At 41.8% G+C, this 25,305-nt stretch overlaps 1 protein-coding gene across 2 annotated transcripts in view; it reads right to left on the bottom strand.

The window, feature by feature from the left end:
• Positions 1 to 25,305, bottom strand: part of rab15 (RAB15, member RAS oncogene family) — a 178,617-nt gene that overhangs the window by 33,366 nt on the left and 119,946 nt on the right. For both annotated transcript variants that reach the window (XM_068039477.1, XM_068039476.1), the window contains exon 2: positions 16,075 to 16,135. In XM_068039477.1, coding sequence (XP_067895578.1) covers positions 16,075 to 16,135 — 61 coding nt within the window. The remainder of the gene's footprint in view (positions 1 to 16,074; positions 16,136 to 25,305) is intronic.

The raw sequence follows: 25,305 nt of genomic DNA, 5'->3' as shown, positions 1-25,305 counted from the left end.
CGTTTCCCCTCTCCCGGCCGATCTCAAGTCCCTTTCGAAACCCCCTCCCACAACTTACTTGAGTGCCAGGGCTTGTTCCAACAGTCCTCAGTAGAGATCTGCTGTCGTCCAACATTGTGCTCCCGCCCACCAGCTAGTTGCCACCTCCTGCCAGTTTCTGGCAGGGTACTGACTGGGGGCATGCAAATAAGGCCTGGGAGTTAAAACCTTGCTTCTGCAGTCAGGACAGTTTGCCACCCACTTTAGCCCTTGCCCACCTGATTCCTGACCCAAGTTTAAATTGGGCTTAAAGCAATATCCTTGGCAACAAGTGCAGATTATGAATCATTCTTATGGATGTACCCTGAAAGAAATTCACACCACTGCCTGTGAGATGGAGCGGAGGAAGAGAACAACAAAAAGTTGAAGTGCAATCATCTCTCAGTTATATGAGCCTGCTTGCTTTTGGGCCAAGATATTAGTGCAAGCTATTGAAATAACAAATGGTTATCTTTTACGTGCAGGTTGTCTTGAGGGAACACAAGAGTGTAAGGTAGCACTAATACATAGTAAATACCTGTGGCAGACGCATATTCAGAACACTGGGCTCAGATGCTAAAATTCCATTGAGGGATATTTCTCACGCATGAGTTAATGCATTTTTTTTTGCAGAATTCCTATGTGCATTATTTGAGCCAAGTCATTAATTCATTTATATTAAAATAACTTTTCCAATGTTTATCTGGAACTGTATGAGCTGTAACTCAAATTACCCTGGAGTAAAAAGCTGGAGGTAGATAGTTCTAATAATTTACCTAAGTCAAGCTGAACATTATTTACTGTGGAAATGTAAATCTCAGTTCCTCTCTTGTGGCCTTCGCCAGTTCTATTTGGCTGTTCTCCTTCTAGCTGCACATTACTACTGGCTGAATCTGTTATGTATTCTTTAATCATGGTATCCTGTATCTTGTGGGATCTTACTAAGGAGAGCGGCAATGGAAAAAGTGAAGAAACATAATATGGATCCAGAGAAGGTGTAAGTGACAACAGCAGAATAATTAGCAACACCTACTGATTGAAAAAAATGGGAGCAGTCGTTATGGTCTGAAATTGTTGAATGAATGTTCAGTCCAGAAGGCTCTAAAGTACCTAATCAAAAGATGAGGTGTTGCTCCTTGAGCTTCCGTTGAGCTTCATTGGAACAGAGAGTGGGGAAATATCTAACACGTATTCTGGTGCCATTGACCACAATATGGAGCAGGATCAGTTTAAGAGTCTGAAACTGAAGAAGATGATATTAATCCTCCTACTCCTAGTCCAGATGAAACAGAGGGGGATGAGCACAAAGAAGAAAAAATGAACATGAGACTCCTCATATGTTCTGATGAAAGGTCACAGACCTGGAGCGTTAATTCTGCTTCTCTCTCCACAGATGCTGTCTGACCTGCTGAGTATTTCCAGCACTTCCTGTTTTTATTTTATGAGACACCTCATGTTTATGTTGATGAGATTCGTTCAAGTGCAGAATGACATGGATAAAACTTCTGCTACAGAACGGGAAAATAAAATTCCATCCAAAAAGCAATATCAAACGAAAGCTGTTTCCCCATATGCTTCTCTCTGCATTCTTCCTAATAGAGAGAAAACTGAATGTGACTGGAAAGCAGTTGCAGAATGCTGTTTACAGCATTCCATGCAGCAACACAAGTTTCTCCTCCAACCTTAGCCATGTCAATTGGTTGCATTGCAGATTGCAGCTGGCACTATCTGTATAAGCCAGAGGTCAGCAACATTTTTTAACCTGAAGAACCTTTTTTTAAAAAATTGCCCAAAATAAAAACTATTGGGATCCGCAGGATGAAAATTTGGCACTCTTAAACCAAATACATGGCAAATTGCCACGTGTCTCTGGCAGAATGCAAAATTTGCATACATTATAAATAAAATGCACGTATTGAATTTATATATCAATAGAAAAAAAATCAAAATTAGAATAGACATAACACTGAATTATCACTTTTTTGCATCTTTTTTTTTTCGTATCTCCAGTATATGTATGTTCAAGTACTGAAATTAGCCTTTTATCCCCGCAATAAAAACACGGCTCTTACTTTTTTGACTTAATTTTTTTAGGCTTTTTTCATGATAATGTGATCCAACTGGAAAAGGTTGGGAGCCACAAATGAGATGTTAAAGAGCCACATGCGGCTCCGGAGCCGCCGGTTGCTGACCCTGGTATAAGCGAATCCCTGACTGTGAAAAAAGTAACACACACAAGAAATGCAATATGAAATGGACAGATGTGAGAAAGAGATTAAAAGATGGTAAAAAATCTACTTTTTGCTTGACAAAAAATTTACAAATGAGAAAGAAAAGTGAAAGACAATTCTTAAATGTATCTTAGCTGTTATTTTGTTTCTTTTAAAAAAATTAGCTTTCTGTGGCACAAGCTTCAAACTGGTAGATAAATTCAATGACAATATTTTAGGTTTTATTGAATTGTTAGTCAATTATGGTCAGATTTGGGATAACCACATTGACTGTGTGAAAATGGCACTGGTGCAAACTGAAGGGCTTCAACATGTCATCGAGAGACAAACAGAATTTATTGAAGAATGCACCGGACACATCATGAAAACAATCCTAGGCCAGATTAACAAGGCTAAATACTCAGTAATTTGAAATGCAACATCAGACAGCTCACACAAGGACAAAGATGGCACCAGTGATCAGATACGTTCATCAAGTACCCGCAGGAAACTCGAATTCAGGAACAGTTCTGGTACTTCAAAAACTTTACCAAGAAGACTGGTGAGGAAATAGCTGAGATGATTTGAAACACCACAGTTGAACACAGATTAGATTCCTAACTGTATCATGGACCAGCTTATGTTAATACAGCCAACATAGTCGGAAAGTACACTCGAGTATCACATACTTTGGTTGTCTTCAGTCACTTTACAATATTTTCAGTGTGGGTCTAAAGAGGTGGCAGATTTTGCAGAAAAATGTTCTTGTCTCAGTCTGTTCAATGTCTGACACATGGTAGCCAGCACATATCAAATGTGTGCGTTCTTTTTGCCCAGGATCTGAAAGGCTTAAAAGTAGTGCTGAATGAGTTGCTTGAACTGAACCTGACTTGCACAATCCTGAGTAATATCAGTAGCTCACTCAAATACATGTCGGAATTTAAAAGTGTTTTACTTGCATCAATTTAGCAAAAATTCTAAAGATTGTCAAAGAACGGAATCCAGTCCTTCAGTACAGAGATGCTACACCTGATGTCGAAAGAGACAACATTGATGGCATTATCACTGAACTGGTGCAGTTGAGAGAAAATGGAGCTAAGTTATTAATGAATGTGAGCTTGTTGCAGCAAACCTTGGCACACACAGAGTATCAGTGGCATCATGTGTTCATGGCTGCCATCTAAATACAGAGGTGGTGATGCAGCTGCAGGTCATCAAGACCAATGTATGAAGGACCAATGTCTGGACAATATTTTCTTTCCTAATATGGACTCTGTTATAAATGGTCTCAAAAAGCTCTATCAAAACCATTCATAATTTTGAACACCTCTACCAAATCTGTTAACCTTCTGTGCTCGAAGAACAACCACAGCTTCTCATGTCTCTCCAAGTATGTGAAGTCCCTGATCCCTGGCATGGTCCCAATAAATCTCTTTTGCACCCTCCCTAAGGCCTTAATATCAGGCATTAATATCCTTGCTAAAGTGTGGTACACAGAATTGAACACAGTACTCTAACTGAGGCCTAACCAGTGCTATGTAAAAGAATTAGCATAATTTCCTTGATTTTGTACCTTATTCCTTTTGTAATAAAGCCAAAGATTCCATATGCTTTTTTAACAGCCTTCTCAACTTCTCCTGTCATCTTCAAAGATTTATGCAAATACATCTCTAGGTGTTTCTGTTCCTTCACGCCCGCCACCCACCCCCACCCCCCCAATTTGTATTATTTAGTTTATATTCCCTCTCCTTATTTTACTAATAAAATGTATCAATTTACACCTTTCTGCATTAAATTTCATCTGACATGTATCTGTCATTTCATCAGTCTGTTTACATCCTCCTGATGTCTGTTACTATCCTCCTCACTGTTTACTAGTGCAAGTTTAGTATCCTCTGCAAACTATGAAGTTATACTCTGTTCACACAAGTCCATGTCATTAATATATGTAAATACAACAGTTCTTTAATTCAGTCTGACATACGTGAACAACATGTGCCACAGTCATAAAGTAAGCGATTATCCCCTGGATTCTCTGCAGAGTGATTTCTTGATATCAGCTGGAGCAACACGGGAGACACTGGGCTGGAATTTATAAATCCGCTGTCCTGCAGCGGCTCATTTAAATAACTTGGGCAGACCACCCAACCCGATGACGTGGAGGGGACAGGCGGTCCATCCCCTGCAATGGTGTCAGCTGCCTTTGCGAAGGCGCTGATGCCATTTTAAAAGTGCTTCAAGCCACACATTTCAATTTAAATATTAAAAGACAGAGTGATCTGACAAAATTAAATAAAGTGATCTTGCACCTCTCCCCCCCGCCCCCACGAATAACCATAGATTTAATTACCTGCCCTCTCCCCCAAAACACTTACCTTGTGCACCTGACCTGCCCCGCCCCCCGCCAAGTGCATCAACTTTACCCCTTCCCACCATCCCCTACACCAATGAGATGACTGTGAGCCCGCTCCCCCCACGCCCCTCCCCCCCAATCCCCACCAGTGTTCGCCTCGCCTGGGTTGGGGGGGGGGGAGGGCAGTCATGAGGCCTCGCTGCCGCTGGAAATCTCGGGCTGGGGCGTCCCAGTGTTGAGGCCCATGGTGGGCCTCTCCTGGAGGCATTTTGTGGCCCCACCCCCCACCACGAACCCTGACATCAGGGGGTTCTGTAAAATTCACCACACTGTATGCAAGGAGGTTCTTCCTCACATGTATGAAGAGAACATTAAACGAGAAAAAGTTACTTGAACCAACACTCCTATACCCTTCCATCAGCTGGTCCTACCAGAAAACTGATTGAAGCCTGGGAGCATATCACCAGCCTGCCTCCAAAAGTTGGAAAACTGAAAACTTTAAGAAGAAACTGAAAAGCCAGCCATTATTTGACTTTTTCAATATACACTATTGTACTGAATCATCAAAAGTCATCAGAAATGATTTTCACTTCTGAATGAAAAATGGTTCCTCAGAATTAATTTTGCTGTTTTGCACAAATCAAAGCAGGTTATTAAAAATCTAATGAGAAATACCAAGCAGGGAATGGTCAATTTCCAGCAAGGAACAGAAGAAAAATACTGGTTCATTTTCCTGGATAAATAAAATCACTAACATTTATGAATAAGAACCTCAAAGAGAAGCGTAGGACACAATTTCAAAGGTTTTCCATGACAAACATCATCACTGAATTCTTAAATAAAAGCAAAATACTGTGGATGCTGGAAATCTGAAATAAAAACATAAAGTGCTAGAAATACTCAGCAGGTCTGGCAGCATCTGTGGAGAAAGAAAGAGAGTTCATATTTCAGGTCGATGACCTTTCATCAGAACATTGAATTCTTCCTGCAGCCAACAGGCAGTTCTATGGAGCTCCCTCAGTAAAACTAGTTACATTAAAATAAGCGGCCACAGGGAATACATCAAGAATATGCACACTCTATTCAAACTATTTCTGCAAAGAATTTTCTTGAATTATGGGCTGGTGTGAAAAGTCTGCAATAGGGACTATACTTCAAAAGTACTTCATTGGTTGTACAGGGTGTTGGGAATGGCGCTATACAAATGGAAGTTCTATTTACTTTTGAACGTGATTTGCCATGAGAATGCACCTGTTAAAAAGCCATCCATTCCTAATACAAAACATAAGTGGTCTGGAGTAAAACTGCAGGTCATTGTTCGAAGTTGATACATTCTGTAACTTAAGCGACCAAGAGACACTTATCCAATACCAATAAAAGTGCCAACTGAACTGTTTGTGCTTAGCATGTAGGTGGGGTTAACCTACCAATAAACAGGATTTCTTCGTAAACATTAGATTTCAGATTTAAATTTTTTAAAACGTTAAGCCATCTAAGCACTTTTAAAGCTACCAAACTGCCCATTGTTTCAACAGACTCACAGATTACTTGTACCTCCCTGTGATCTTGCTCACTAAAGGCAGTGAAGACTTGTGACCTGTGTGTTACGACCAGGTGAGGAGGGGGTCTCAGGCTCCCCTTTTGCCCTTTCTCTGCTTTGGCCACAACAGGGTTTATCCTTTTTAACACAGTAATTTAACTTACCAACTCAGTGAGCATTTGCTCCTGTTACTCTAATATAATTGCAAATGAACCAATCAGACAGGTTTTCTTGAGCTTAAACAAGAAAGATGTATGTTTATTATACTTATCACTCTAAACCGGTTAAAATGACTAAATTACACTACACATCCACGCCCCACATTCACACAAGAGCCACACACACACACAAATAGATTACAGAGGAAAAAACAGAGTTGGGAAGTTGGAGTGGAGTCCGTAATAAATGGAATTTATATACTGAATCTCAGTTCCAGAGTTCTTAGTTGAAATTGTAGTCCTGAAGTCCTCACAGCCACATACACGGTTTGGGCATTCTTCTCAGGTTCAGGAAGACAGAAGAGGGGCTTTATCTATGTTCCCTAGTTGCTGGCTGTGCTGGGCTGTAGGTTTGCGGCTTAGTAGTTCAGCTGACGCTGCTCTGGGACTTTACTCGGGAGAGGGAGAGAGGAGAGAGATTGGGGGGGGGGCGGAGGTTGGCTCTTTCAAGTCAATGGGTGTTGATGGCTTTTGACGATCAACATTGACAAGGCTATATCAGATGAGGGCGGCACAGTGGTGCAGTGGTTAGCACTGCAGCCTCACAGCTCCAGGGACCCGGGTTCGATTCTGGGTACTGCCTGTGTGGAGTCTGCAAGTTCTCCCTGTGTCTGCGTGGGTTTTCTCCGGGTGCTCCGGTTTCCTCCCACAAGCCAAAAGACTTGCAGGTTGGTAGGTAAATTGACCATTATAAATTGTCACTAGTATAGGTAGGTGGTAGGACAGGTGGGGATGTTTGGTAGGAATATGGGATTAGTGTAGGATTAGTATAAATGGGTGGTTGATGGTCGGCACAGACTCGGTGGGCCGAAGGGCCTGTTTCAGTGCTGTATCTCTAATCTAATCTAAATAACTGAATCAGAGAGCACCCCATTGTTCTGGCTAGGCTCCGTCAATCGTATCTGTCTCCAGTCTAATCCTTTGTTTTTTTCATATGCAAATGTTTGTCGCCATCTTGACTGCTACCTGTTCTGTTTTAAAAGTTATTTGTAACAATTTCCAGTAAAAGTCTCAGGCAAAGTTCCACACGATGAAATTAATATTTCCATTTGGCATGTGGGGTTTTCATCCATAAGTGGTAGAATTACACAGCTGATAGCAACAGTGTGCACAGAGGCAAAGCTGAAAGAGCGTTTTATAATAAAATTTCCCAGTAAGATTAATTGTTTGTTTATTGTTTGGACTCCATAGGGAGCTGAGGCACCAGCTATGCAGATTATTCGCCACTTTTATAGCAGTGCTAACACCAGTCCCAATTTTCAATGGTAGCACTATAAACAAGGCGGGAAGACCTATATAAAGAATTGGGTTGTGCTGATGGCTACAGAGTCAGTGGTGCCCCGGTGCAGATGTAAACTAAATCACTGGAGTGAGAAACTGTCAGTGAGTGAACTAAGCAGCTCTCAGTAGCTTATAAGAACCTTCCATGGCCATGGGGCAAGGTCAGGTCATCAGAAAATCAAAGTTGCAAGTCACCATTTTGAAACAACTTTGCAGTGTGGAACAGCTGTTCAGTGTTTCCGCACTATGCAATTCACCCAGCATTACAAATGGAGTGAATGGCAGAACTTTTGGGCTAGATGACAGAGCACTTTAAGAAGCAGTTCTGTAATACAAAAGGTTGCATTAGCGTATTCACACCTGCTGTTAAACTTTACCATAAACCATGAGCCTGTCTGTTCTTTACATCGGAAAAGGTAAAAGGGCAAAAGGGGTAAAATGGCAATTATTAGCTGTTTTTCAAATGCTGGCCATGAAACTCTTCAGGACAAATTTTCCACAGTTTGTGCGTGGGCGGGGAGTGAAACCTTAGAATGGCCTCTCGAAACGGTTTGCAAATGACTGCTTCAGATGAACAAAATGGGCATAAAAAAAGGTTCTGCGCCATCCGTGGCTAACTCAAACAGTTAAAGATAGTATCACACTTAAAGAAAAAGCCTATAATTGCACAAATATGAGAGGCAGGTCAGAAGATTGGACAGAATATAAAAAACAGCAAAGTATGACTAAAGATTGATAAGGAAGGTAAAATTACAATAAGAGAGAAAGCTAGCTAGAAATATAAGACAGTAAGAGTTTCTATAGATATTTAAAAAAGAAAAGAGCTAACAAAGTGAGCATTAGTCCTATAGAAAGTGAGTCTGAGGAATTAATAATGGATAATAAGAAGATGGCAGATGAATTGAACAGATATTTTGCACCGGTCTTCACTATTGAGGATACAAGTACCATCCCAGTATCAGCTGTAAGTCAGGAATGGAAGGGAGGGAGGAACTCAAGAAAATTACAATCACCAGGCAAGTGGTACTGAACAGATTGTTGGAGCTGTGGGCTGACAAGTCCCGGGTCCTAATGGACTTCGTCCTAGAGTGTTAAAAGAAGTGGCTAGTAAGATAATTGATGCATTAGTTTTAATTTTCCAAAATTCCCTAGATTCGGGGAAGGTTCCATTAGATTGGAAAATAGCGGAAGTATTCAAAAAGGGAGGGAGACAGAAATCAGGAAACTACAGGCCAGCTAGCTTAACATCTGTCTTAGAGAAAATGTTAGAAGCTATTATCAAAGACGTTATAGCAGGCACTTAGAAAAATCCAAGGTAATCAGGCAGAGTAAACATGGATTTGTGAAAGGGAAATCATGTTTAACCAATTTATTGGAGTTCTTTGAGGGAGTTACATGTGCTGTGGATAAAGGGGAACCGGTGGATGTATTGTACTTAGATTTCCAGAAGGCATCTGATAAGGTGCCACATCAAAGGTTATTTCAGAAACTAAAAGCTCATGGTGTAGGGGGTAACATATTGGCATGGATAGAAGATTGGCTAGCTAACAGGCAACAGAGAGTTGGCATAAATGGGTCATTTTCCGCTTGCCAAGATGTAACGAGTTATGTGCCACAGGGATCTGTGCTGGGGCCTCAACTTTTCACAATTTATATAAATGACTTAGATGAAGGGACTGAAGGTATGGTTGCTAAATTTGCTGATGACACAAAGATAGGTAGGAAAGTAACTTGAAGAGGACATAAGGAGGCTACAAAGGGATATAGATAGGTTAAGTGAGTGGGCAAAGACTTGTCAAATTGAGTATAATGTGGGAAAGTGGGAAATTGTCCACTTTGGCAGGAAGAATAAAAAAGAAGCATATTATCTAAATGTGGAACGATTGCAGAGCTCTGAGATGCAGAAGGATCTGGGTGTGCTACTGCATGAATTGCAAAAGGTTAGTATGCAGGTACAGCACGTAATTAGGAAAGCTGATAGAATGTAATCGTTTATTGCGAGGGGAATTGAACAGAAGTAGGGAGGTTATGCTTCAGCTATACAGGGCATTGGTGAGACCACATCTGGAGTACTGTGTACAGTACTGGTCTCCTTATTTAAGGAAGGATGTAAATGCATTGGAGGCCGTACAGAGAAGGTTTACTAGACTAATATCTGGAATGGGTGGGCTATCTTATGAGGAAAGATTGAACAAGCTAGTCTTGTATCCGCTGGAATTTAAAAGAGTAAGAGGTGACTTGATTGAAACAAAATCAGATCCTGAGGGGTCTTGACGAGGTGGATGTGGAAAGGATGTTTCCCCTTGTGGGAGAATCTAGAACTAGGGGTCACTATTTAAAAATAAGGGGTTGCCCATTTAAGACAGAGATGAGGAGGATTTTTTTCTCTCAGAGGGTCGTGAGTCTTTGGAATTCTCTTCCTTAAAAGGCAGTAGAAGCAGAGTCTTTGAATATTTTTAAGGCAGAGGTAGATAAGCAAGGGGGTGAAAGGTTATTGGGGGTAGGTGGAAATGTGGAGTAATCAGTTCGGCCATGAATTTATTGAATGGTGGAGCAGGCTCGAGGGGCCGAGTGGCCTACTCCTGCTCCTAATTCATATGTTCATATGTAAGAAAATGCACCACAAACACAGGCAATCTTCTTTTCACTGTATCTCACTTAAACCCTGATGTCTCAGTCAAACTTAAAAGCTAACTGGAGAGCTGTGGGGCAGTTTTTATTTCCTGGTGTAGTCTGTTATAAGTAGTTACGAACTGGTGAAAATCTTACCAGAATGGTAATGTGCTAACAGCACTCAATTTTCATGCGTCAAGCTATTTGTGTTATGATTCAGACCTCTGTGATGCTGTGTCTGCTGATGGACCAGTGCTCATAAATTACTCCAGCAAAATAATACAGGTGCTGGAAATCGGAAATAAAAACAGAAAATGCTGCAAACACTCAGCAGATCAGGCAGCATCTGTGGAGAGAAGAATGGTTATCAACCTGAAATGTTAACTTTGTTTCTCTCTCTACAGATGCTGTCTGACCTGCTGAGTGGGCATCTTGAGCAGCGCTGAGAGGTGTGAGGACTTCAGCGACGAGGGCACAGATCTCCGTGACCATTTTCCTGGAGAGTTGAAGTATGCTGTGGCACTGGTTCTTGGTCATCTCAAGGTAGCTATGTCATCAGTGGTACAGCCTATATTGAGAATATGGCCTCCTTGTCCTTCCTGCCCCTTGTCGCTCTCCTCTGTCCACCTCATGACCAGGGGCTCTGCCCTTCCTGTGGAGGATGTTGCTCCTCATTGCCACTGGACCCAAAAACTGAGAGTCGTGCCCCATTGCTAGCTGCTGCTTTTTTGTGCTCAGGTGGTCCCAAATTGTGTTTGGCAGCCTTTCCCCCTGCTCATATCCCCATGATGCCAGGAAGGTGACAGCTGCCGACACTGCCCGAGTGCACAGTCATCACTCACCCCGCAACCAACGTTGACCCTATGGCACTTGTTTGCCAATGGCCGAGTCCCACTCTGTGCTGTTCACACTTTCAGAGGGCCCAGTTAAATCCCTGGGGAGGCCATGACTGGCTCCCTGTTTGTTTGCCTCCATTCAGCTGGTCTGCCCTTGACAGCGCGTGCAGCCTGTGCACCCCCATGAAAATCAGAACATGCCCCTTAATGAGCTCTTGGCCTTCTTAAAGGATCAACAGGATCTTGGGGCTGCCCTCCCACTTCCCTGGTGAAACTCACTAATGCAGGTATTTTCATCCCCCAACTGCCTCTTTCCCCACCCGCAGAGGGACCTGAAAATTCAGCCCTTAGTCTTTTCATCGATTTTCTAGTATCCATAGAAACAAACATCTCTTACCTTGTGCACGCAAATTGATAATTCCACTCCAGGATGACTGACGTGGAAAACAAAGGAAGTTAATAAGGTGCAACAGGGGTGCTGTGCTAAGGTTATGGATGTTTAGTTTAGTTTAGTTTAGCGATACAGCACTGAAACAGGCCCTTCGGCCCACCGAGTCTGTGTCGACCATCAACCACCCATTTATACTAATCCTACTTTCTCTAGATGCAGAAATCAACAAGCGCATGGGTAAGGCTTCCACTGCTATGTCCAGACTGGCCAAGAGAGTGTGGGAAAATGGCGCACTGACACGGAACACAAAAGTCCGAGTGTATCAGGCCTGTGTCCTCAGTACCTTGCTCTACGGCAGCGAGGCCTGGACAACGTATGCCAGCCAAGAGCGACGTCTCAATTCATTCCATCTTCGCTGCCTTCGGAGAATACTTGGCATCAGGTGGCAGGACTATATCTCCAACACAGAAGTCCTTGAAGCGGCCAACACCCCCAGCTTATACACACTACTGAGTCAGCGGCGCTTGAGATGGCTTGGCCATGTGAGCCGCATGGAAGATGGCAGGATCCCCAAAGACACATTGTACAGCGAGCTCGCCACTGGTATCAGACCCACCGGCCGTCCATGTCTCCGTTATAAAGACGTCTGCAAACGCGACATGAAATCGTGTGACATTGATCACAAGTCGTGGGAGTCAGTTGCCAGCATTCGCCAGAGCTGGCGGGCAGCCATAAAGACAGGGCTAAATTGTGGCGAGTCGAAGAGACTTAGTAGTTGGCAGGAAAAAAGACAGAGGCGCAAGGGGAGAGCCTACTGTGCAACAGCCCCAACAAACAAATTTCTCTGCAGCACCTGTGGAAGAGCCTGTCACTCCAGAATTGGCCTTTATAGCCACTCCAGGCGCTGCTTCACAAACCACTGACCACCTCCAGGCGCGTATCCATTGTCTCTCGAGATAAGGAGGCCCAAAAGAAAACACTAATTCCATATTCCTACCACATCCCCACCTGTCCCTATATTTCCCTACCACCTACCTATACTAGGGGCAATTTATAACAGCCAATTAACCTATCAACCTGCAAGTCTTTGGCATGTGGGAGGAAACCGGAGCACCCGGAGGAAATCCATGCAGACACAGTGAGAACTTGAAAACTCCACACAGGCAGTACCCAGAATTGAACCTGGGTTGCTGGAGCTGTGAGGCTGCGGTGCTAACCACTGCGCCACTGTGCCACCTGGCAGCAGATTTCCTTCTCCAAAGGACATTAGTGAACCAGATGGGTTTTTACAACAATCGACAATGGTTTCATGGCCATCATTAGACTAGCTTTTTTAATTCCAGATTTATTAATTGAATTCAAATTCCATCTTCTGCTGTGGTGGGATTTGAACCCATGTCCCCAGAGAAATACCCTGGGTCTTGGGTTACTAGTCCAGTGACAGTACCACTACACCACCGCCTCCCCTATAGGGATAACAATAGTTAACATAGAGATCTTTAATAGGCATTTGATACATAGGTCATGGAGGGGCTCCCCCCACAATAGCGGCCCCGTTGCTGATTCCATTTTTAAATTTACAAGTATAAAAAGTTGGAGAAAGGGTGCCTCAAAATGGAGGAGCCCTCTCTCTCTCCTACCTGAAGTGCAGGGTTAATCTCCTTCCGAGCTGGAGGGGCCTTCTATTGGCCCTTCAGCTTTGAGAGCCTGCCTGCCATCCTTAATTGGAAGCGAGCCTGGCCTTTGGCCATTAATTGGCCAAATCACTGCCAGGTAACTGTCTCCCATACAGTATGGGGTCCTGAGCTCCATGTGACCCAGACATCGTGCTCTCGATCCAAAGAGCAAAAAACTGCCCATGATGTTTGTTGCAATTTTCAAGATGTCAGTGGCAGCGGTCCCTGGGAATGTGCAGAACCAGAACAACTAATTTACGGTTTTGTTTCAGACTTCTCCCGACGTTTCTCAGGATGCTGATGTGCTAAAGTTTAGATTTAGAAAAAGCAGGTAGTGTTCTTTTCTTGCACAGTGCACCGCTGCCTGCAATCTGCCCCTGGCCTTCACCAATACCATTCTGAAACCTATTCACAGAATCACAGAATAATACAGTGCAGAAGAGGCCCTGCGGCCCATCGAGTCTGCACCAATGCATTAAAGACACCTGACCTGTCTACCTAATCCCATTTGCCAGCACTTGGCCCATAGCCTTGAATGTTATGACATGCCAAGTGCTCTTCCAGGTACTTTTTAAAGGATGTGAGGCAACCTGCCTCTACCACCCTCCCAGGCAGTGCATTCTAGACCATCACCACCCTCTGGGTAAAAAAGTTCTTCCTCAAATCCCCCTTAAACCTCCCGCCCCTCACCTTAAACTTGTGTCCGCTCGTAACTGACCCTTCAACTAAGGGGAACAGCTGCTCCCTATCCACCCTGTCCATGCCCCTCATAATCTTGTACACCTCGATCAGGTCACCCCTGTCTTCTCTGCTCCAGCGAAAACAACCCAAGCCTATCCAACCTCTCTTCATAGCTTAAATGTTCCAACCCAGGCAACATCCTGGTGAATTGCCTCTGCACCCCCTCCAATGCAATCACATTCTTCCTATAATGTGGACACCAGAATTGCACACAGTACTCCAGCTGTGGCCTTACCAAAGTTCCATACTTAAAAAAAAAAGCATGACCTCCCTGCTTTTGTAATCTATGCCTCGATTGATAAGGCAAGTGTCCCATATGCCTTTTTCACCACCCTATTAACCTGCCCTTCAGCCTTCAGAGATCTATGGACAAACATGCCAAGGTCCCTTTGTTCCTCGGAACTTCCCAGTGTCAGGCCATTCATTGAATACTTCCATGTCACATTACTCCTTCCAAAGTGTATCACCTCACACTTTTCAGGGTTAAATTCCATCTGCCACTTTTCTGCCCGTTTGACCATCCCGTCTAAATCTTCCTGTAACCCAAGACACTCAACCTCATCTACACACCTGGTCACATGCTCAAAAAATTCAATTAAATTTGTTAGGCATGACCTCCCTCTGACAAAGCCATGCTGAGTATTCCTAATCAAATTTTGCCTCTCCAAGTGAAGATAGATTCTCTCCTTCAGAATTTTCTCCAATAGTTTCCCTACCATGTTTCCCTATTTCTGGGACTTGTATGAGAAGAGCTTGTAGAATCACTCCCTCTGATCTCCCTTCCTTTTTTTCAGGAAGGGCTTTGACCCTTTCCGTCAATGGATGCTTTCCCATGAAGGCGCATGGTTGAGCCAACAATAACTCAGTTGCGAAGGAGTATAGACATAAACCGGAGTTGTAGCATTCACTGCCAGAGCGATCTATCCAGTTCACAAGTGTGGGAGATAGATAATCAACATTGCAAGACCACACATTTGACTTCATTCCAAAATTATCTCCACCTAATTCAGTTTCTTCCCATGGAATCAGTTTCTTTTTTTGGATTTTTGCCTCTAGTGGCCCCCTTTTCCTGCAATTTCCTGTAAATTAGGAATAAATAAGGGCTTGTTGTCACTATATTGCACTAATGGGAGGAATGGTCAAATACAGAAGAGATGGCCTATGTAACCTGTGGCAGGATTCAGTTGGATACACAGCTGGCAATACTGCTGCAATGGGTTTCTCACACAATGAAATTATATAACAGGAATGGGTCCCCAAATATGCCCGCAGTTCTTCGCAAATTCGGAATCACTCTTCTTCCTCCCTTCCACAATAGGTATCATTTATTTGGTCCTCTGCATATAAATTTTTATTTTATTGGTCACGAACAGACTTTTACCAACGTTGCAACTTTTTGAGATCTGAAGGAACCTTGAATCATGCAGTACCACAGCAGACTATCCCCTCCAGGCTGCATGGACCTTTTAAAGAAATCCCAATCATCCCAGTTTGAATTTATAGAACTGCAAGCACAATTCGAATCATAAAAACTTACAGCACAGGAGGAAGCCATTCAACCTGTTGTGCCTCTGGCAGCTCTTTGAAGGAGCACTCATACTTAGTCCCACTGCCCGCCACACTTTTATTGAATCATAGAAACTTATAGCACAGTATTGTTCCTCTTGTGCATTTTCTCCTGGCACTTCACCCATCTGGCCATTATTCATAGGTGAGCCTCAAAGGTAGCTGCTGGCCAGCTATTCAACCACATGAGGCAACGCAGCCAAACCTAATCCTGTCCTTACCCATCTTCACAGCTGCAGTTGCAATAGGTGTTACTGGATAGAGCTAAAAGGAGTTTCCCCTCTTGAACGTAAAGGTGTTGAGGTCTATGGTAGCTCCGCTACTGCCACCGGGGCTGAAATCAGCTGCCTCAGTCCAGTCTTAGATTCTCTTGGTCTGTATGGCTCAACTTCTTACAGTATAAACTCACTGACATATCAGAAATGTCTTAACTTTACCTTGCAAATGCTTCGCTTAAAATGTAAGTTTGCTCATTTTAAATTTTGACTACAACAAAAAAAATTGTAATATTAAAAGTAAGACAATCAGGGAAGCTTTTCATGTAGTTAAACCTCTTTTATTCACTTGACTACAGTGCAGCAATTCGCTGAAAACAAAGTGCTCAGATGTAGCTAATCCTTTCTGAACTTACCAAATCTGTATTCGCACTTTGATTCCATCCACATCTATTGTCTTCATTTTGAAGTCAACTCCTGTGAATTAGACAAGAAACGAATGAATTAGAAGTGGTGCAAGGAATGAACTTGCCCTCAGAAAATAGCTCTCTTATTTTCATTTGCCCCTCCCTGTGAAGAAGTTCCTCATCTCCATTCAGAACCTCCTCGGCACAGCCTGATTATCACAGCAATTTTTTAAAAATTAAGATTTTTTTAATGTATTTTGTAATTAACTATATGCAAACAAGATTGCATCCTTTTTACTTTTTTTCACCAAGTAACTTACTCTATCACAATAGTCTACCTTTGTCCCAACCCCATCAAAACAACTTATTGCACTCACGTGATTTTTTAAATTTCCTACAGCAGTCAATCTTCATGGCCTTTGTGAGGCAATCGAGTGCCAATTTATTTGCACTTTTGTGCTCTGAACTCATACTCATGAAGAACTGTGTTCAAACTATCTCAAACCCAGTTCCATTAAGACTCTTCAGTCTTTCTTTAATGGACCATGAAGGAGTTCAAAATATGCTGTTACTTGACGGGATCCTTTTTTTTTAATAAAGAAAAACAAATCAATTGATGTTCAGAGGGCTGCAACAGAGCTGGCCATAATTCAACAGAATTTGGTACCAAATTGATAATTCCACTCCAGGATGACTGACACGGAAAACAGAGGAAGTTAATAAGGTGCAACAGGGGTGCTGTGCTAAGGTTATAGTTCATGCACTTTGTTGGAGCAGAGCTAAGGGAACTATGTCTAATCCACACTGGACCCCATCTATATGTGGCATACTTTGAACAATTTGGAAGAGCGTTCTGTATCATTCACACTGACATCCCTTGAATTGATGACACAGCATTTCTTTATTTTTGTAAACATTTTTTAGACAAAGAAGTTAAATTTAAATTCTACAGATTAGCTACTTGTGATCTCATTGACGATGAATCAGAATAACTGAGCTATGTTCAAAAAAAATCTGCACAGCAAGAACTTGCATCATTATTTTTTCTCTGGGAATAAATTATGGTGGTAGAAGTGATTATTCGAGAATGGTAGGCCCCACTACCTAGATAAACAAACCTTTCAAAGTAACAAGTTCCCTAAAGAAATTAAATGAACATTTCCAGGAGGCAGTGCAACACTAAACTTCACTTCTGAACACTGTGCTTCTCTGTGTCTGTTCATGAGGGCATGAATATTTTATTACTTGATACACTGACTAGATAAAGCACAAAAGCTCACGGTCAAACAAAGTCTCCCCAAAGGAAATTTGCATAAAAGCATCAAAGAGCCCCTTATCAGCTTGAGGTTTCAGAACTGTCAACACTGTTCTTATCAAAATAATGACTTTACTCTTGTTAAACACAAACTGGCTGACTGCATGGTAAAGCAAGTAATGCAGGATCAGGATTTTTCTCTTAAGAAGCCTTTTACCCTCTGTTTCCTTGGTAATTTTCCTGGCATGCATAGGTGACAATGCATCAAGCAAATATGAAACAATTAAGTTGATAAGATTATTTAGTTCCAAAGTACTTTTCCCCAAGGGAGGAAATATATGGTCACAAAGACTGAGTGGGCCTTGCTTCAGTGCTCAGCTCTTGCTTGCATCCCCTTCCCAGTTCCTACTAATTGTTGTGTGATTACCTTTAAGAGTGATGTCCCCTTTAAGATCTTAGTGTGCTAATGGGCCAAGTACCAGGGTGCAGTCATGTGATGTGGAGCTAGAGTCACTCTGCTACTGTAATACCAACAGGCAAGTTCTGTAAATAGTTCGCTCTGCACTGTAGATACTTGTTAGCTGTTAATAAACCTGTTTCAGATCTTCAACCATCCACAACAGCATTGCCAAGGGGAAATCTCCAAGGACTGGAAACTGCTCACAGACTCTGACCAGCATCAAACGGTGCAGTCTGGAAATCCATCAACAGCACAACTCTACCGCGTCTTCACTTCTGTTATCCAGAGAACCGCCAGCACCACAACGAGCCAGAACGGACAGGTATCTCCATGAGACCAAGTACTCTTCCCCCAACAAGTCCTTGACCTTGTGCCCAAGACCTTCAGATACGGAGGATGAGGAGAGGCAAAGGACACGCAATGTTCTGAGGAGGCAGAGGAGGAATGAGTGAAGCAGTGTCTGTTGGTTCTTGGAGATGAGGTGCCAGAACTCTCCAAGAATGACAAGACCTCAAAGGTGGTCATTTTGAGAAAAGCAGCAGAGTATGTTAGCAGGCTGAAGGCAGAGCAACAGAAACTGAATGCAAAAAGGGAGAAACTTCAGAAAGAACAGCAACAGATGAGATGCAAATTCCCTGAGCGAGAGTTGTGAAACCACCGAAACGAAATATGGACCTTTGAGCCTCTATATTTGTAAATTTCATAACCTCTATATCCATGTGTAAAATAATTGTGATGTTATGTTATGTATTTTTACTTTTAGCATATGAGACTTATCTTTGGAAAGAAGGGGGATGTTGTGTGATTGCCTTTAAGAGTGATGTACCTTTAAGATCTTAGTAAGCTAATGAGCCAAGTACCAGGACGCAAAGTCCTGTGACTCAAAGCTAGAGTCACTCTACTACTGTAACACCAAGAGGCAAGCCCTGTAAATAGTTTGCTCTGCACTGTGTATATTTGTTAGCTGTTAATAAACCTGTTTGAGATCTTCAACAACCTGGACTCCATGCATCTCATTTATGTTGCATCAGACAACATAAAAAACAATTCATTACACTAATCGTTACTGAAGACCATAAACAGTTACAGCAACCAGCCGTTCTATGGACCAGTGTATCCTCTGGTCCCTGACACATCCTTATCGACATTTTCCAGCAATCATTATTTAATTCCCAAGAATTTGACCAATGACAGATTTTACAAAATAATCTGTATTTGACAGAAAATAGAACATAACATCACATTGAAGGATGGCATTGTATGCTTTTCTTTTAAAAAAGTATAATTTCAAACAGGCCTTTGGGGGTTAGAGATCCGAATCACAAACTAACAGGAAGTCATCCCCTTTTTATTTAGGGATCAGACTTGATGGAGCCATTTAATCAAGATTAGATTGACAACCTTTATCAATCATCAAATGTCTACAATCTTAAATAATCAGATACTGGAGAAAACTTACTTTAGTTCATGCCAAGCACGTTTACTAAATAATGTTAACTGAGTGGTTTTCAAAGGCTCAATTCATCCAACAATTTGGTGAAGGATTTGTACAGTGCCCTTTTGCTGACAACAGATGTGGTGAGCTTTGTAAACATGATAGAGTAAGGATTGCCAACCTGAAGCCACTAATTCTCTTGCCTGTGACTCAATTCAGCATGGAGCATCATGAAAACATCTGCACACACTTAAATTCAAAATAGTGCCAAACTGGAGACTAATTAAATGCAATTAAGAAAGGGATTCAGATGTACCTACCTGGAACTGACGGAATGTAGAAGTGTTCCTCTCACATTTCTAGGTTGCATCGTTTGTTGGGTATTTGTCTCACTGTTATACAGTATAATGTGAACAAAGTGCACTAGCGACTTCCAGTGGACCCAAGGTTAGGCAGCATGTTAACCAGTGTTTTAGTGCGAGGAAAGTTACAAAGCATATATAATATGGCCAAACTTTTATAGCCGCACTCATCTCAAATGGAATCTCATTTTCAACACGCCTTTTAAAAGATGTTTTCTGCTGTTTTTCTTCCCCACTATTGTACAGCTTAATAGGCAGTGGCTATCCTCGTGTACCTCACCTTATTTGCCCATGTTCACAGGTGGGCTGTTTCAGTGACTGCAAGCAGACTATCAGACTGTGGAGGGCATCATAGCTGAACCTGATCCTGTCCTTACCCACTGTTCACAAACTCACACCCACCTCCATATCCAGGAGGGTGCACTGCATAGGACTGGTGGGGCGGAGAAATCCTCGATAAGCTCCCCTTCCATCACCTAAGAAGGTGAGCGGGATAACTGGAATATTTTTACCAAGATCATAGAAATCATACAAATTATAGCACAATGTCTAATCAACAATGTAGAAAATAGTTCAGGTATGCCCGGCCATAAAGAACAATACAAATCCAACCCAGCCAATTACTGCCCTAACAGCCTATTCCAATCATCAGCAAACTGATGGAAGGTGCCGTCAACAGTGCTATCAAGTGGTATTTACTCACCTATAGCCTGTTCACCAATACTCAGTTTGGATTCCACCAGAACCACTTAGCTGCAGATGTCATTACAGCCTTGGTCCAAATATGAACACACACTGAATTTCAAAGGTGAGTGAGCGTGATTGTCCTTGACAACAAGACAGCACTCGACCAGGTGTAGCACCAAGAAGCCCTCATAAAACTGGGGGAATTGGCTGCAGTCATATCTGGCACAAATGGTGATGGTTGTGGTGGTTGGGGGCCAATCATCTGAGCTATATAAATCCAAGTTATGACTGTCTTTAAAAAGGCAAGTTCACAAATTTAATATCTTTGTGTTTGCCTTGCTGACTTCAGATGTTACTTTGAAATATTTCACTCGATATTAACCATGGCACTGACTTTCTGAGGCTATTGGAACCATTTGGGCAGTATTTTTTTAATTTTAATTTTAGTTTGTTTCATCATTCTTTTTTTACCATGTGCCTGCCCACTGTTTTTTTCTGTTTGTGCTTTTGGCCAGGGCTGTTCAATATTCAGTCATTTAACACCTTGTTTGCACCAACACTTTGTCTTTCACCACACCATTAACACACCCTTTGCCTTTGCTTCATGAACTACTCGTTAGTTATTCTCTGTGACCCTCTGTCCTATCAACACCTTCCCTTGTGTTATCTTTTGCCCCACCCCTGCTTTATTTGCTTAAAACCTTTTACATTTCTCACCTTTGCCAGTTCTGATGAAAGGTCACTGACCTGCAATGTTAACACTGTTTCTCTCTCCACAGTTGCTGCCAGATCTGCTGATTATTTCCAGCATTTTTTGTTTTTATTACCTAAATATGCTCAAATTAGCAGCTTTGTTTTCTACATTAGAACAGTGAATACACTTAGAAGCAGTAGAAGTTAGAGTTTGGTGCCAATTCTGCGATATCTACCCTAATTACATTGGGATAGATCCCACAGTGCTGGCGGCAACAAAGAAATAACTATCTTGGTCAGTTGCTTGAAAATCCTAGCTAGCACATTTTAGGTTAGGTGCTTTAGATCAAACTCTGAAGACAAGAGCTCATTTACCTCATGCTGTAACAATAACGAGGCCATGACTGCCCCTGATTTAGTGGCTAATAGCACGGCTCTTACGATTGTAGCAGTTCAACATTAAAAAATTAAGTAAATAAAGGGAACCACTGCACAATATGGTAGCGCAGGTAATATATTAAAAGGAAATCTTAGGAATTAATTGTCAACATCTTTATTTTAGGATTCAGTTAAAAGCATCTTTTCACTCACTTCCCTTAGATTCTGGTTCACAAACAGCAACAGCAATGCAAGTAGAGAGATTGAACATGTGATCTGCTCTCTGACCTCTGCAATAAAGCTCTCTTCACGGACCTTCAGGGAGATGGGAGACAATATGTTGAGATGACTCATCAGCTGATTTTCAATTATATATTTATTTAGTTGGAAAGAATCAGCATTTGGCATCCATATGAACATGAAAAATAGGAGCAGCAGTAGGCTATTTGGCACCTTGCGCCGCTCCACCTTTCAATAAGATCATGGCTGATCTAATTGTGGCTTTAACTCCACTTTCTGCCAGCCCTCCCTAACCCTTGACTCCATTGTAGATTCAAAGTATGTCTAGCACAGCCTTGAATATAGTCAATGACCCAGCCTCCATTGCTCTCTGGGGTAGAGAATTCCAAAAATTAACAAACCTCTGACAGAAGAAATTTCTCCTCCTGTCGTCAATGACCCCTTATTTTGAAACTGTGTTCCCTATTTCTAGATTCCCACATGAGGGGAAATATCCTCTCAGCATTTACCCTGTCAAGCCCCCTCAGAATCTTCTATGATTCAATCAGATCACTTCGCATTCTTCAAAACTCCAATGAGTACGGGCTCAACCTGCTCAGAATTAACCTAGTGAACGTACTCTGAACTGCCTCCAATGCAATAATATCCCTCCTTAAATAAGAAGACCAAAACTGTACGCAGTACTCTTGGCATGGTCTCACTATTGTCCTGTACAGTTGCAGCGAGACATCCATACTTTTATACTCCAACCCCCTTGCAATAAATGCCAACATTCCATTTGCCTTTCTAATTACTTGCTGTCCCTGCATCCTCCCTTCTTTTTTTTTACCCTTGAGTTTCTATTATTCTTGGGATTTTTTGTGTGTCTTTTTTCATAAGGACAGATACAAAATACTTGTTCAAAGTTTCTGCCATTTCCTTGTTTCCCATTTTAATTCCCCAGTCTCATCCTCTAAGGGACCAACACTTACTTTCAGTATTCTCTTCCTTTTCATATACTTGCAGCTCTTACTGTCTGTTTGTATGCTCATATTTTAATTTCTTCCTTTTTTTTGTCATCCTTTGCTGGTTTCTAAAATGTTCCCAATCTTCTGGCCTACCATTAATCTTCACAGCACTGTATGCCTTTTCTTTCAATTTGATACCATCCTTAACTTCCTTAGTTATCCACAGATGGTGCCTCCTTCTCATAGAGTCTTTCTTTTTCAATGGTAAATATCTTTGTTGAGAGTTATGAAATATCTCCTTAAATGTCTACCACTGCTTATCTACCATGTTACCTTTTTACCCATTTTCCCAGTCCACTGTAATTCTGTCTTCATACCTTTGTAATTGCCTTTATTTAAGTTTAAGACACTAGTTTCAGATCCAGGTTTCTCACACTTTCTCATCCTCAAACTGAATGTGAAATTCTATCATGTTATGATCACTCTTGCCAAGAGGATTCTTTACTATGAGATAATTAATTCATCCTGTTTCATCACACAGTACCTGATGGATTTAACAGCTGCCAGCTTTGGACTTTCTGGGTATAACTAAAGGAATAAGGATGAAGTGTGCATCTGTTAGTGATTTAGCAGTTAGTACCAAAGTCATTCACATCACTTTAGTTCTGTTACAATCATTACTTGGAACTTAATTTTCATAGTCATTTAGGCTTCCATATCAGAAGCTGGAGATAGTCAAATTCAATGGAAGTTCTTTCCATAAGGAAGTATTTCCCCTTGAGATATTGATCTTCTCATTTACTCACAAAGCCCTTCAACCAACTCAACCCTCATGTGATCAATAAATAGCATTAATTATTCAGATAGGTACAGAATCAGATGTAAATACTGAAATCATTCCTTTCTAATCATTTATAATCATAATGGTGCTACTTTTCCTCCATGCTGGCTGTGACAAAACTCTCTTTTCATTTATGAATAGTTTTAAGTAAAACAAAGTTAGGATGCTACTGCATTGAAGAAAATCCCTCCCACGAGTAAGAATTAGTGCAGATGATATGGAAAGGAAAAGGGAGGAACCCTATGGTAGGTGGAATTCATTGCTCTATCATTGGGGGATATGCGTGGAAAGTTCTTTATGCAGAGGGTGGTGGGTGCCTGGAATGCGTTGCCAGCGGAGGTGGTAGACGCGGGCACGATAGCGTCTTTTAAGATGTATCTAGACAGATACATGAATGGGCAGGAAGCAAAGAGATACAGGCCCTTAGAAAATAGGCGACAGGTTTAGATAGAGGATCTGGATCGGCGCAGGCTTCGAGGGCCGAAGGGCCTGTTCCTGTGCTGTAATTTTCTTTGTTCCATCACTGTTTCCTGTAGCTGTTGGTCCTGACAGTGGATTCAATGTGTTTAAAACAAATAAGAATTAATTTAGCATGTTCCATTAAAGCACAGTTTTTCATCCAGAGGTTTGAGAACTTAGAGTGAACACTTGGTCACAATGTAGTTCATGAACTGACGGTAGTGGTTTGAGCTGATGCACTTTCACTTTTATAAAATAGGTTTAAATTCAGCCCCGCAAAATGAGTTGAAAATTACCCCTGTATGCTTGAGTTTAGGCATTTTCAACCTAGTTCACAATGGGCATGAGTCTAATTTCCTACATTACAACATTGACTACACTTCAAAGGTTCTTCATTGGCTGTGAAGCACTTTGGGATGTCCTGAGTTCATGAAAGGCACGATATTACTACAAGTCTAGCTTCTCTTTTCAAAGAGAACAAAACTGTTTAGAACTCATAAGAAATTATTACTAGTGCTTGATTCTTGCCCAGCTCCAAGTTTCTTTTCTCACTCAGACAGCATAAAAATAGCTGATAAACTAAACTCACATTCATAAGAGGGTGTTCCTTTGGTCTTGGAGCTAAGCCATGTTGCTGAGTCAAATGCCACACTAGTGGGCCCAAGTTTCACTCTGAATCTGATTTGTGTTATATCTGGTCTTAAAGTGCTCAACACTGACACTGGGTGATAAAAATCCCAGCCATGACATCCTTCAGCAACTGAACACAAAGAGTCACATGTAACTATATCAATGAATTAAAAATATACTGCAGTACAAAAACCACCACCATATGACTGTCAAACTAATAAATGCCCAATACAGAAACAGTAACAAAAGTCAAATACCCACAAATGTTTAAAGCAATACTAGAAATGGCATTCACTCAGGTAAAGGTTTAAAGCTCAGGTGATTGCTAACTATTAATCATTAACCGCCATAAGAACAGCACAGCACAGTCTTTTTTTTCTTTTTTTTTACAGTCTTGATGCTTACGACACGTGTCCAACACCACAGATTTCATGTTATTGTTTAGAGTTTCTGCTTATATTTTAATGGTGTACATCAGCGTTCAATAGGTTATTGTATTTATTCACAGCACGGAAATTAGTATTTTATTTAAACTGGTTTCTTTTTCTGCTGGCAGCACTTAGGGATTAGGGATGTTAGTCCAACCACAGGTATCTGCATTTATTCTTGACTGCAGATTAGTTCACACTGGAGGACAAAGGAAATCACAAAGCCATATTTTATAACTTTATGACTTCTACAGTGATTAGAGTTTTTATATTTTTCACTAACATGGAGGGCTGAATTTTACACCCCCCCCCACCCCCAAAGAGCAGGAAGGTGGCCGGCGGGGTGGGGGGGGGGGGTTGCGTAAAATGGAGCGGGAGGCTCAGGGGGCCTTTCCTGACCCACTCCCGTCTCTGCCGCCACATTA

Source organism: Heterodontus francisci, chromosome 9, assembly GCF_036365525.1.
Source record: "Heterodontus francisci isolate sHetFra1 chromosome 9, sHetFra1.hap1, whole genome shotgun sequence".
Lineage (NCBI taxonomy): Eukaryota > Metazoa > Chordata > Chondrichthyes > Heterodontiformes > Heterodontidae > Heterodontus > Heterodontus francisci.
Note: the sequence above shows the minus strand (reverse complement) of the source record. Positions and strands in the feature narration are given on the sequence as shown.